Here is a 13316-nt window from a genome sequence, read left to right on the forward strand (position 1 = left end):
AGAGATGTTCGTATTCTGTGTGAAATAAATAATAATTTACCTTGTAACATTAGGCACATTCATTACATTCAGCCTGTCTAATTTAACAACCTTGAAATTTGACATCAGTTATTTTAGAATTACTCATGTAAGGGCACAGCTAATAAATGAATCATAAAGCAAAGCCCTGACTGACATTTAGAGCTCATAACATTTGCGTTTTGGTTTCCTCATCAAAAAAAACAAAAAACATCCCGTCTGCTTTTGGGGTTTGATCTACAAATGGCTGAATTCTTAATAGATGACAGGAATTGAGGACTTTCTGCCCTTTGCTTTGTCTCTCATGTGTCACTTTGCCTGGATCTGAGTGATGCGTTAGATGTCAATGTTACCCTCAAAGCGAAGTCAATCTCTCATAAAACACACATCACCGCTCTGCGAAACGATGTGTATCTTTTGCCTCTGACACTTCATAGGATAAGGAGAAAAAATAGCCTGTCAGTTCCATTCAGTTTGAGATATCATCCTCTCCTTTACTTTCGTGGAAAAACGCTTCAGATACACCAGGCTCTGTTGTTGGAAGCAGATTGTTATTAGTAAGTCAAAAAACAAAGAGAGCTATTAGAGTGCAAATGAAGCATTGTGAAATCAAAAGTTTCCCCGGTACGCTGCAGCCTCCTGAAGGCCGGCTGATTACATCTCACCAGGTGCAGGTGGAGGATTTTCCATTTCACTGCTACAGTTCTCAAATCCACTCATTACGACGTGCCGCCTGATGAGGGTTTGGACTCATTAATTGGCAAGGGGAGGAGAGAGAGCATTCAAATGAACAATTATGGTAAAGGAGTTTATCTTTTTTCCTCCACATGCTCCGCGGCGTTTTCAAAGCATCTCCAATCATAATCCATTTAGCAGATACTTTTCCATTTTGTTAATGTGCTAGGGGCTCTGACCCCTCAGTTTGAATGCTTTGCAATTTTGTATGGCTGAACCACAAAGCATCACGAGCCGTATAAACTGCACAGTCTTCCTCTCTTTGGGTGGTATAGAGTGGAAATTTGTTGTAAGGCATAACACAAAGTATGGTGTCTGGCTTTGAAATATGTTAAAAACGACTATAGTGGTTTGAACACCCAAGTTATTTTTGTAGCTCTAAATCATTGTTCATTTTTACAGCTTTTGATTTTAGTTTTTTGATGAAAATGTAAATGTAGTCCATATTGTTCATATATATTAATTTCATTCAGTTACTTGGATTTACTTGGATTAAAATTTGTTAAAGGTACACAACAGTATTTTGGCCTCTCTGTCGACAATCTCAGGCAAGTTACTTACGATGGAACTTTGCTTTGGTTTTTGTGCTTTTCATGCTTTCTTGCCAGGGGTGTATCTAGCCTTTTGTCAGTAGTGGGACACAGTCTCCCCACCTAAACAGTGTGCTCTAATGATATTACTATGGATATATGGACATGAACCTATATTTTTAATAGTTTAGCAAGCTGTGTTGCTTTATGCTTTAGTTATCAATTTACTGTGTTTTAGTGACTTTTGGAGACTTATCATTTTGCATTTGCTTGTAGGGGAATTAAGTGTGGTTTTATGTTTTATGTTATATTGTTTTGTGTTGCTGATATTATTTTATCATGTAAAAGCACTTGGTCAATATGAAAAGTGCTATAGAAATAAATGTGATTGTTTAGGATGTTGAATTCATCACTGAAATAACAAATCAAAAATCTTTAATCAATGTACATCAGAAATAGTTTTTGGTGAGAGTTATAAACTCACTGAATATTTCATAATTAGCTTGTATTGATTGTCTTTTCCAGGTTCTTTTGTGGACAGGAGGTTAGCAGTCACCCAAAGAGGAGGTCAGCTGGAAGCAGAGGACGGGTCCAATCCATATCACACCACACAGGACACAGACAGAGGCCTGCCGCTGTTCACAACGGCTCCCCCTTACAGTGGCCTCGACCACCATCCGCCTTTTAAGCCCTACCCGCCTTACGACCCTCGGGGCCAAAGCCATGAGCAGTATTTTCAGGACAGCGGAGGGGCAGCTCACCATCCCACAATTCCATCGTCTAATTCCCATCTCCTCCAGGATCCGTCCACACAGCTGGTCCCACACAAGGATGCACCTCCATTCTCTGATGTAGCAGCTCCCAGAACCACCACACTGGCTCCATCAGCCGCCGCCCTCACCCAGCCACACGTGCCCAACATCCAGCGCAAACCTTCAGCAGAAACGCAGAGGAGAAGCACAGAGGAACCACCCGTGTCCATCACCGTAGCTTCAGTGACCACCGCGGACGTGCACACATCCGCTCTGCCTGCTTCCAAACAATCAGACAGAGGAGATGTCACTCCGTCCTTAACCAACGAGCCCAAAGATGCAACAATCCTGCTGAAAAGAGACAAAGCAAAGCCTTCAATACTCAAGGTAGAACATGGCGCTCCAGGAAGTGATGTTGCTGTAAAAGCATCATCAATGCCTGGGGATTTGGATGAGGAGACCACCACCTCCACCATCATCACCACAACGGTTATTACGACCATGCAGGCGCCAGGTACCATTCACACCATCAGCGTAACTTAGATTTACATATTTTTTACACAGCTTCCTGATGCATAATTCAGAGCTCTCCAGAGGTTAACCTGCCCTGCTTGTGCCTAAAGATGTGGGTTTTGAGATGCCAGTGCATAAGCAGTTTTGTGCCGCTCTGTTTGGCGCCTCCTTACATGACGACTTTGGTAGATTTGTGCAATGAATTCTGGGGCCTGAAAAAAATTTATTCAGGCTACATGTTTGTCCCTTTAAATAAGTTGTTCAACCAACTGACAGTTTAATTATGAAAGTATGTTATTCTGCACATCTGTAATAACTAAGGCCAAGCATATGAATTTATATGGAGCGAGAACATATCTCTTGACCAGAAGCAGCATTTAACTCTAGAGGAAGATAAAGGAGCCGACAGAGCCGAAAGACCTCTGGGCTACCAGAAAATATTCACTCACCTGCCATTTCACCTGAATTGTCCACAAGCTCCTACACAGCAGGGCAGGAAAACTGACCCTGTTGAATCAGACAGAAAATTAGAAAATCTTGAAGGACAATTAAAGATGGGAGGGAATGCAATGAAGTGAGATGGAGAGAATGAGAAAAGGCTCGCCTCTACTGATGCACACTCTCTCTGTCTCTCTCTGTCCTTCTACCTTTTTCTAATGCAGCTCCATGCAACACTAATTTCACATCGCCGGGAGGCTACATAGAGACACTGCAGCAAGCCAGGAGTTGGTACAATATGGATGTGGACTGCACATACACCGTGACAGTCTACTTGGGCTATGGGGTGGAAATTCAGGTAAATTCATCACACGGTGCTTTTGTTATTAACCCAGTCCCTGGAAACGATCTAAATTACAGTGGTAATCCAGTTCTGCTCTTTTATTCTTGAAAGGTTAAGTGTGTAGTTTACTGTGCCTTTAGTATCAAACAGAAAAATAGTGATTGTTTTCACACAGGTTTTGCAGAAACGCCCCATATATGCCATTGGTCGGGGAAACAGATAGACCCACCCCAATCTCACACTCTTGGTTGAGTCAATGTAGCTGTTTTGGTAGCAACAAAGAGCCACATTGTTACACTTTTCAGAAATCAACCTAGAAATGGCTCTCTTATAGTTCTCTCTGAATATGTGAAAAAGCATTTTTGCATTGGAAAAATTCCTACCTTCAGCTTTAAGAAGTGTGTTTTAGATGTAAAGGTCACATATAAATGCAGCTGCTGTTCGTACAAAAGCTGACAGAAATGGCTGATGTATTTGAATGGTTTAGGAGAATATCTGTCAGTGGCAGATGCACAGGTATAATCTATTTATTCATTTTTTTTAAAACTCTGCTATTGATGGCTCTGTTTTGAACCCTTGTGATCTGCCTATAAAGCCTGTTCCAAATGTTGTGAAAATATGACACATTACAAGTTATTTTGGTCAAAATCATTGTATTATACTTCAAGGATAAGACAATTCCAAAAACCATTGCAAAAAGCTAATTTGTTTGTTTGTTTGTTTAATAAAATTGTGGATAGAGTCCGTAGAGATGTTCTGTTCTATAACTATATTTTAATCAGTAATGAAGAATTATTAAACAAAAAATAATAATGCTGTCTGATTAAAATCCACCCCCTAAAAGTGTGCCTAACTTTTTTTAAATATTAACAGATTTTATTTTATTTCCAATATATTGATTTACACTCAGATTTTCTCTTTCGTCATATACATTTCAAGCAAATCTTTGGTTAGATACTGCCTTTTTAGACAGTATAGACAGCATGGAAGCTCATAGGGTTTGGAACAAAACCATGCTGTACGCCCTCACAAAAATCACCTTCATCCTTATGATTAACTGCAGTCTCCTTCATAAAATATACAATAGCCATTACCTCCCTGACCTTCCAGATGGTATAGCTAATATATCATGAATAGTAAAGATCACGCATACCAAATCACTGTCAACCATCATGCGAGCTGCTGCAGCATCTTAGTTGTTAGGGAGAGAAGGACTGTGAGAGGGAGGGGTGCCTTGTGTCTCATCTCATTCCTCCTTTCCTTGTACAGACTTGTTAACCTGGGACAGTATATAAATATCTCTTTCTTTTTCAGCAATTATTCAATGTGACTGATATGTGCGGAAGCCACACAGTTCCTCCCTTAATTAATTGCTTATGGATTATCTGTCCACTCCTTTTGTTTGTTTACGGTATTCTTTAATGCCCTCCTGTTAAACTGTCTCTCAGGCAACTCTTAACTTAATTAAAGCCGCCTCATCCTTCGGCTGATAGACAACAATAATGTTTAATTCAGACAATGCGAGGACCTGCTTTGCATTTGCTATGTGCCTAATTTATTCAATTGGTCCTGGTTAAGCCTTCCTCTGATCCAGAAGCCTCTCTGAATGCTGTACAATCCCGTTTTTAGACCTCGTGAGGATCTTGGACTTTGAAGGTGGTCATCAGGAGGGTTAAAATGCATTTAAACCATTTCCATCATTCAGTTGAGAGAAGAAAAAAAAGAGATTTGATTCTTTAGATCACTTCCTGCTCGTGCTGGATGGCTATGGCCTTCACCAGCTGGATTCTTCTGGGAATCGGGTATTATTGGTGGCGGGTGGTTGCTGACCTTGCGTATCGAGGGCTGTTCTCATCATCTGTACAGCCCTGACCTGCTGATCCAGGCCAAATGGCTAAACCCTCATCAGTCTGAGCTCAGCGGATGGAACTCAGGTCATGCCTCACTCTTCCTTTTATACCCAGATACTGATCTTTAGACTCCATCTCCCCCGAGAGCTACATCCTGCTGAACTCGCCTACGGTGATGGAGATGAGTCATCTGAGGAAGTAAGGTGCTCACTTTCACTGGAGTTCAAATATCATCTTTATGGTGCCACTCCAGAACATCCTTTTTGCTGAGGATCCATTTCTTGATGGAAGCTGAGTTTGAGCTTATTTGACCCAATCATGTAATTTTTAAAGACACATTTACATTTTTCTCCAGTACTAGATTCCTCTTATTTGGTACATCTTTTTGGGTTGTCAAAATACCAATACTAGTAATAGCTATACAGTATATTGACAAATTTAATTAAAACAATTAAAATAAAATCAAAACAATTTTTTAAACCTGAAGTAAACAGTGCTTGTGCAAGTTCAAATATCTTATTGCAGTCTTACATCAAACTAACTTTCTTTCTTGCATGGAATAAAATATTTAACAGAACACTGCTTTTATGTAATGGACGTGAATGGGGACCAGGCACTGCTGTGATATTTTTTTATTTTGGCATTGACTTGGTATTAAGTTTTGACATCCCTAGTGTCTGTATAGTCTATATATGTTAAACTTTGTAAGATTCATCCACAGATGGAACAGGAGAGAACATCACTACTTTTGTACAAGATAAAACACTCCATTAGATGCTGCTTAACAGTATAAACAAACCGTAATTGAGAACAAACTAAATAAATAAATAAGCAATTGTTTTTAAGTGTCTTGAATTTCAGGTCCTACCGTAATAGTGTCTGAATGGATTAGTGTAATGGTCTCTATTGCGATGATGCCCGCAAGCAAGACATATCTTGTCTATTAGGGCAGAGCAGAAAAAAATAAATAAAAAATAGCTTGTCCTCATTCTCAATTCTTTTTTGGACAGAGAGTAGATGTTTAATATGGCATCCTGGTGCTTGGAGATCACTTCTGTCCACTCAGCCATGACAGTTGCCATGACTCTGGGTATTATCACTGCTTGTAAACAATTACCAAGTTAATAAGAGAGCAAGATGGCACATTGGAAATTTAATGAGTCTGAATCTTGGGGTGCTGAGGAGTGCAGGCTAACACCTAGAGCTTCAAACTATCCCCTTTATTTTCAATGCGGAAGTAAGCTATTTCCTGAATGTGCAAGAGTTCTGATTCATTTTGCTGCTTTAGATGCATAATTCGAAGAATATCGAGTGCAGTAAAAGTATGACTATTTGTGCTGCAAAAAAACCCTTTTTATAATTTTGATAATTGAAAAAAAATTAAACAATGAAAAAAACCTGTTTGCAAACAGCATAACAGACTGCTTTTGTTCAGCTAAACAAAAAATAAGGTGCATTACTACCTTGTTTAAACAAAAACGCTCTGGATTTAAATGGAATTATATCAAGTGCATCACAAAACAGAAATGCAAAAATTATAATGGCTCTTTTTTCACAGGCTTACACATTAGCTATTGGTCGAGCAAACATATTGCTGGTTTATGCATAAACAAACATAAAGCAATGTTAATACCTTTCATCTCTGCATATTAGGCTAGCACTGGGAAAGTGTTTTAACATTAAAAATATATATATAATAATATATACACTTAAGCTCAACCTAATAAGATCTCAAAAAATTTGTCTGTGTGCTTTGAAATCAATACATTGATTTCACTAATTGCTTGAAATTTCACACAAAAAATTGCTACTTCTTGTACATTTATCTCTTATTGCTTGAGAAAAATCTCACAACATTTTTTTCCCTGGTATTTGTTTGTACAGCCATTTTTAGGTGTTGATTGCCAAGCTATTTTCATCACTTTTCCTCTCTAGAATTGTGTGTCCTTGTTGTCATCCCATTTACATAATGGAAAATATAAGCCAGTGGCAAGTGAATATCTGCATCTGAACTAAGAAATAGCAGTGCAGGATTTGAATGTTTGAGTCCTTGGTAACTACTTCACTGCAGAAACATCGTTTTTTATTTTATTATTTGAAGACACATTGGAAAAGATAAGACAGCACTCTTGGTTTTTAAAAATAGCACTGGCCCTTATTAAATTTCCATACAATGAAATACTATAGTGGACAGTGCTGTTTTGGACCCTTTTGACTTTCACTTAATGGACAAAAACAATTGAAACATTTCAGTGATTTGAAGTGTTCTGCAAAAGAAAGTCATAAAGGTTTGAAATGACTCGAGGGTGAGTAAATTTTGTGTCATTTGTGTATGAACCATTGCTTTAATAAAAAGTGTGTCAAATCCTGAAAGAAATGGTATGTTCAACATATTTCAGTCAGCTACAGCTTTTCTGTCAATTGTAACGTTGAAGTTATTCAAATATCAACCATTTGGCTATTTCATGAGGAATAAAGCATCTGAAATTCAGATGGATGGAGTTATCTGCTTCACAGTTTGTAGATTTCTGTTTTTGTATTATTCATTCCCGGCTCTTCGGCCAAATGCTCAGCTTATTATGGTTTGCATCTCCGTGCTGCGTCTCCTTGCTGCTCCATGAGCGATTTAGTCTTTTTATTTGTCCCCTTCATGCTGACTCATCAGTGCGGTGAAAACACATCCTGAGTCCAGATAGTTCTCCTAAATGGACCCACAGATATTCCAGCGAGTGTGCAGAAACTGTCAGTGCACTCCATGGGTAGATATGGCAATATGGATTGGGTGCTTAAACAGCACCTTGAGCAGTAAGTGGGTCAAAACTCAAGCCACTGTCCACCGCAGTGAGAGGGATCCATAAGTCGTCTCCAGAACCATGGGTGGCGCATGGATACTGACCGAGGGTCGATACTCTCAACTGCTCTGGATTAAATGGGTCATCTGTACAGTTCAATAAATATAGTTTGGTCTCCAGCCTCTCTGAGCTGATTGCTGAGATTGATTTGAATGTATTTGTCAAGCTGGACAGTTAAACACCCAGAAATCTGTTGGCAGGGTCCCTTCAAAATGTCAGGTTAACAAATGTTTTGCTTAAAGAGATTTTGGCTGCTTTGTAAGGATCTTCTTTGTTTCTCAAGGACCATGTTTATTTCTTTTGATTTGGTGTTAAATGGTGGTCATAATTGGGACAGTGCCTATGATAAAGAAAAGGAAATCTTTTAAAATTTACTGTTGGAATCACAGGAGTTTCAATCTTATCCATCCATCCATCCATCCATCCAACCATCCAACCACCCCTCCATCCCTCGAACTCCATTCTTTTAATTTTTTCATTATGATCTCAGGACTTTATTTCCCTGACAACCGATGTTGTTTCTTTTTGCCTAAAATACTCATTCTAATGAACTGCTGGGAGCTGGCTGGATGGATATTGTGGTGAATATTGTGCTCATTATTAGGTGCAAAATGTATTTTAGAGTTAATTTCATGGTGTCACTAATCCACTAGATGCAAATCCTTAAATGTTCACTTTTTTTCTTTTTTTTTATCTTTTTTTTTTTTCTTTTTAGTTGTTGAGTGGAGCTATTTCAGCGGTCTCTGATCAAAGCTGCTCTCAGTGCTCTACATCTGAGGTTTTGAGCCAATTCACCTCACACATCAGTTTTTGAAGTGTCATTCCCCTCAAAAGCATGGATCAAAAACCTCGGACAGCACAATTTCATCTACCCTCATCCACAGCTCACTTCTAACTAGAGGGCTAATGGTCAAGCTGTATTAATAGCCTGTCACTTGTTTTCATGAGGCCTGTCCTCTATGCTGACACAGTTTGTAGCACTGCCTGTACAGGACGCTGCTCGTGCCCAGAACTAAACGCTGATGTTTTTACAAGTGTGGATGTGTAGAAATGAGATCCTATTGTTTTGCAGAGGACTTCCTTTCTTCTAATTTCCAGTAATCTTATCCCTTTCAGGGGGATACGTCAATGTGGCTTAATCTTTTGTAGATTTAAGACATAAAAGTAAAGATCTTAACCAGCCAAGAGAGATTTGTGCTAAACTTATTTGAATTTGAATAGTGTGGTTTAGCTGTGGAATGAGGTTATAACAAGGCCACTCTCCTAATTTCCCCTGTTCCCCTCAAAGCTGCCAGGAAACTTTCACAACACAATGAATTAATGTACAATAATTTAGTTGAAAGGTTTTTATGACTGCTATCATTCATAAAACTTAACCATAGAAAATTATTCACATTTTACCAAATGTAACTGCTATAATCTACTAATGACCCACATTTCAAATGATCTTGAGGATTAAGTCTACATTTAGTGCTCAGTACTCAGTAGTAGCATTATAGAAATTTCATGAATCTTAATTTCAATTGTTGATACAACATCAGAAAATAATGTGCTATTTATATTTGTTTCAGTAATCAGTGGTTAATGTATAAAATAAGCACATTTTAAGTAATAGGACAATTAAAAACAGTACAAACATGTGTTTAACTGCAGTGTCAAATATACAGTGAACATTCAAAAAATCATATGCAAAATGAAACAGCTTAAATTATTGTATTACAAAAACTCTGAACATATGGTTACATAACACAACACAAACATAACAGTTAAGGTGACTGCAAATAACAAATTATATTTGTTATATTTGTTATATGCTATATTGGGAATTGCATACTGCCATACTATACTGTGTATACTGTGCATTGAATGGACTTTTTCCAGTATGTACAGTATATAATGGAATGTCCTCGAACTATATTCCGCTGTGCAACATGCCTGAGCTTCCATTTCCTATTTTTTAAATCTCTGTCTTGACTCATTATTTGATTGGGCTGACAAAAATTAAGAATAAGATCTGTAAATAAATAAATAATCATGGTTATTTAAAAAATGATTGGACACCATTTCTTACTGACTGCTTTTTTAATTTATGTCTATATTATTTTAATGTACCATACAGTGTACTGCACAGTGTTCAGTTATTAGTAAGCTAGTATTCCATTTTTAACATAGCCAAAGAACTACTAACAAGTATCATTTTCCAGTAGATTACCATAATAATATAAATACTAAGACTGTTTTTTTCATGTTAAAGATTTGAGACTTAATAATGAATTTAGAGTAGATGCACTTGTCATTTGCCATTTTGCTCTTTACACACTTTATATGCATTTTAATGGCTCACTGATTATGATTTCAAGGCTAACACTTGCTTGTTGTTTCAGTGGTATGAAGTGTATAATCATAGCAAAATAACAAAGTCACGCTTGATTAGAATCTATTTAAACTTATTGCATCAAGTAAAATTAACATTTGAATGTGAGTCATGTAATTCTAATCTGATAGTAATGTGTATGTAACTGCATGGTTCACATGCCAGGTATGATACACCCTTGAGTGTTTATACCAATGTCAATTCCCATTGCCCTTGATTAATGCAGGGCATCTATGGTACGATAAACTTCATGCATTAGAATGCAGGGGCACCTGAGTGAGGGAACTCAGTTAATTTATCAGCGTCCATCGGAATTAATTACAGATCCAGAGTGTGAAAGTCAGCCGTGTCTAATCACATGGGCGCCCACAAGCGTCATTTATTTCAAGGCGCACCGCCCCGTGGCTTATTTGAAACCGGTGTTAGTGCACCACCGTGCAGTTCTCCTCTTGACTAATTGTGTTTGTCCTGACGATGCGCTTTTCTGTCCTACCAGTTCTCTCTGACTGATTGGTTCTGTCTTTTACGTCACATATATCTGAGGAGTGAGCATCTGGGTGGAGGGTTTCGCACTTCTTTGTCTCTTGTGGCATCTTACTGAGGTGCGATCAGCAAATAGGGTGCCTTTTCTGCACTTTAGAGGGGAAACTCAGCAACTTGGTGTTCAGTAAACGTTGTGCGGAATTGGTGTTTTGTAAGCCTGAATACATGGCTTTATCAAATGTGACAATTTGACTGTGGTATTCTTAAATTGAAAATGTAAAAATTGACAATATATAATAATTATATTTATAATAATTGCCATATATATTCAAGATTATATGGATATACACTGGCGGCCAAAAGTTTGGAATAATTAAGATTTTTAAATGTTTTTGATAGATGTCTTTTATGCTCACCAAGACTGCATTTATTTGATCAACATACAGTAAGAAGAGAAACATGGTGAAGTATTATTACTATTTAAAATATCTGTTTTTAAATATTTTTTTTTTTGTAAATGTAATTTACTCCTGTGACGGAAAAGCTGAATTTTTAGCAGCCATTACTCCATTCTTAACAATCACGAAAACCTCAAATAATATTAATAAAATTTCTTACTAATATCAACATTAAAAAAACTTAATTCTGAACATTAATTTTAAATAAACCCTATACATTTTTTTTCAAACCCTATACATTCACCCTATACAACTTAATTGTGCAACATTTATTTGAAATAGTAAAGACTTTTATAATGTTAAAAAAGATTTCTGTCACTTTTGATCAATTGAATGCATCCTTGGTGAATTAATTTCTTGCTTTTTTTTAATCATACTTACCCCAAACTTTTGAATAGTAGTGTATCACAGTTTCCAGAAAAATAATAAGCAGCAAAAAACATTTTCAACAGTAAGAAAAATAAGAAATGTTTCTGGAGCACACACACGTTTTTATGTCCTCCACTTGCCATTTTTTTTTTTTTTTTTTTTACTCCAGACCCGTTTCCATGGTATCCAGCATGTGCACTGATGTGTTTTTGTTAATAGATGGAAAGAGACAGTGACAGACGGACTGATGATGATTCTCATTTCAAAGGGTCACTCTTGTCTTACACTCTGGTCTCAATCCAAACCCCAGCCGGTCCTTATCAGTTCACTATGTATTTTAATTCCTCCTTCATCTACTCAAAATACTGTTTTTGTACCCCCTGACCAGGGCCTTCAGATATAATGTGCATGCAAACAACAACATTTTAGCTCCAGCCATCTTGTTTGCCTCATTTTATTGTCACCCTCGTTCAGTGTATGCCTCCATGCAGAGAATGAAAAGGGCCATGGAATGAAAGTCAGGCAGTAGTGAGCAGCACTGCCTTCCAGCAAATTCTACCCAATGCCTATTAAAACCTTTCTGGCCTGGTGGATTGCGTGCGTGAGGTTAAAATTGGAAATGCATTAAATGGAACAGGGGACCTTGAAACTGGGAACAGTGCTGGAGAATGCGATTGAAAGGGCGTTATCTGCCTGCTCAGGCCCCTAAAGAATTTAATTGGTACTCACCTGTTGATAAACCCAAAAAGGCTAGATAACGAGGGGTGTGTTTTGATGAAAAATGAAAAGTGAAGTGTGGAGTTGGATGATTCATTTGGAACAAGGCTTGCATATTGGGTTACATATTGACCATAAGGAAGACTCAAGCATGTTCGTATACTTCCACTGTCAATACAGCCAAATGTGTGATTCATGTGTGGCTCTCCCACACAGTTTTCGTCAAGAACTGGCATTGGTTTGTTCTAAAATGAGAACAAACCGGCTGGGCTTCTGTTAAGTACAGGGCCAAGAACAGAGAAACTAAGTAGGTACTCAACTTAAAAGGATAGTGTACGAAAAAGCGCTCTATAATAAAAAAAAAAGTGGTTAAAGTATGATAAAAGTGATTCATATGACTTTTACTATATTTCACAGTAACTTTCGTTGTAACTATATTTCACAGTAACTTTATTCATTGATAATTTGACCTCTGCTCAATATGTTCTTGGTTTGTTTGTGATGGGTTTAGCAATGTCTAGTTTTATAATGTGAATAGTTTTTTTAAATAGGTTGTTTTAAATGAACTGATTCACAAAATGAGACTGAATGAGTCATTTTCGAGGACATACTGATTCAATCCAGTTGCAGTGGTTACCAGTTCACTGGATGGCAAAATAATCAGTGAATAACTTCAAATTTTAGACTGTTCATCTCGCAAATCCATGATATGACTTTTGAAGACTTGGAATATAGCCTAGTGCATGACTCATATGAACTACTTTCATGATACTTTTTATGGCACTTTTGTGTTATTTTTTTAAGATTGAAAGCTTCAGTCACCATTACATCATTGTAATTATGTAGCAAAAATTACCCAGGAAATTATTCAGAATTGTCCTTTG

General features: G+C 37.5%; 1 protein-coding gene across 1 annotated transcript in view; it reads left to right on the forward strand.

The window, feature by feature from the left end:
* The window catches only part of LOC109104359 (seizure protein 6-like), a 152893-nt gene that overhangs the window by 80125 nt on the left and 59452 nt on the right, over window positions 1–13316 (forward strand). The window contains 2 exon segments of the mRNA XM_042771699.1: window positions 1809–2549; window positions 3211–3344. Of these exon segments, the coding sequence (XP_042627633.1) occupies window positions 1809–2549; window positions 3211–3344 (875 nt within the window).

The sequence above is a fragment of the Cyprinus carpio genome, chromosome A15 (assembly GCF_018340385.1).
Source record: "Cyprinus carpio isolate SPL01 chromosome A15, ASM1834038v1, whole genome shotgun sequence".
Classification (NCBI taxonomy): Eukaryota; Metazoa; Chordata; class Actinopteri; order Cypriniformes; family Cyprinidae; genus Cyprinus; species Cyprinus carpio.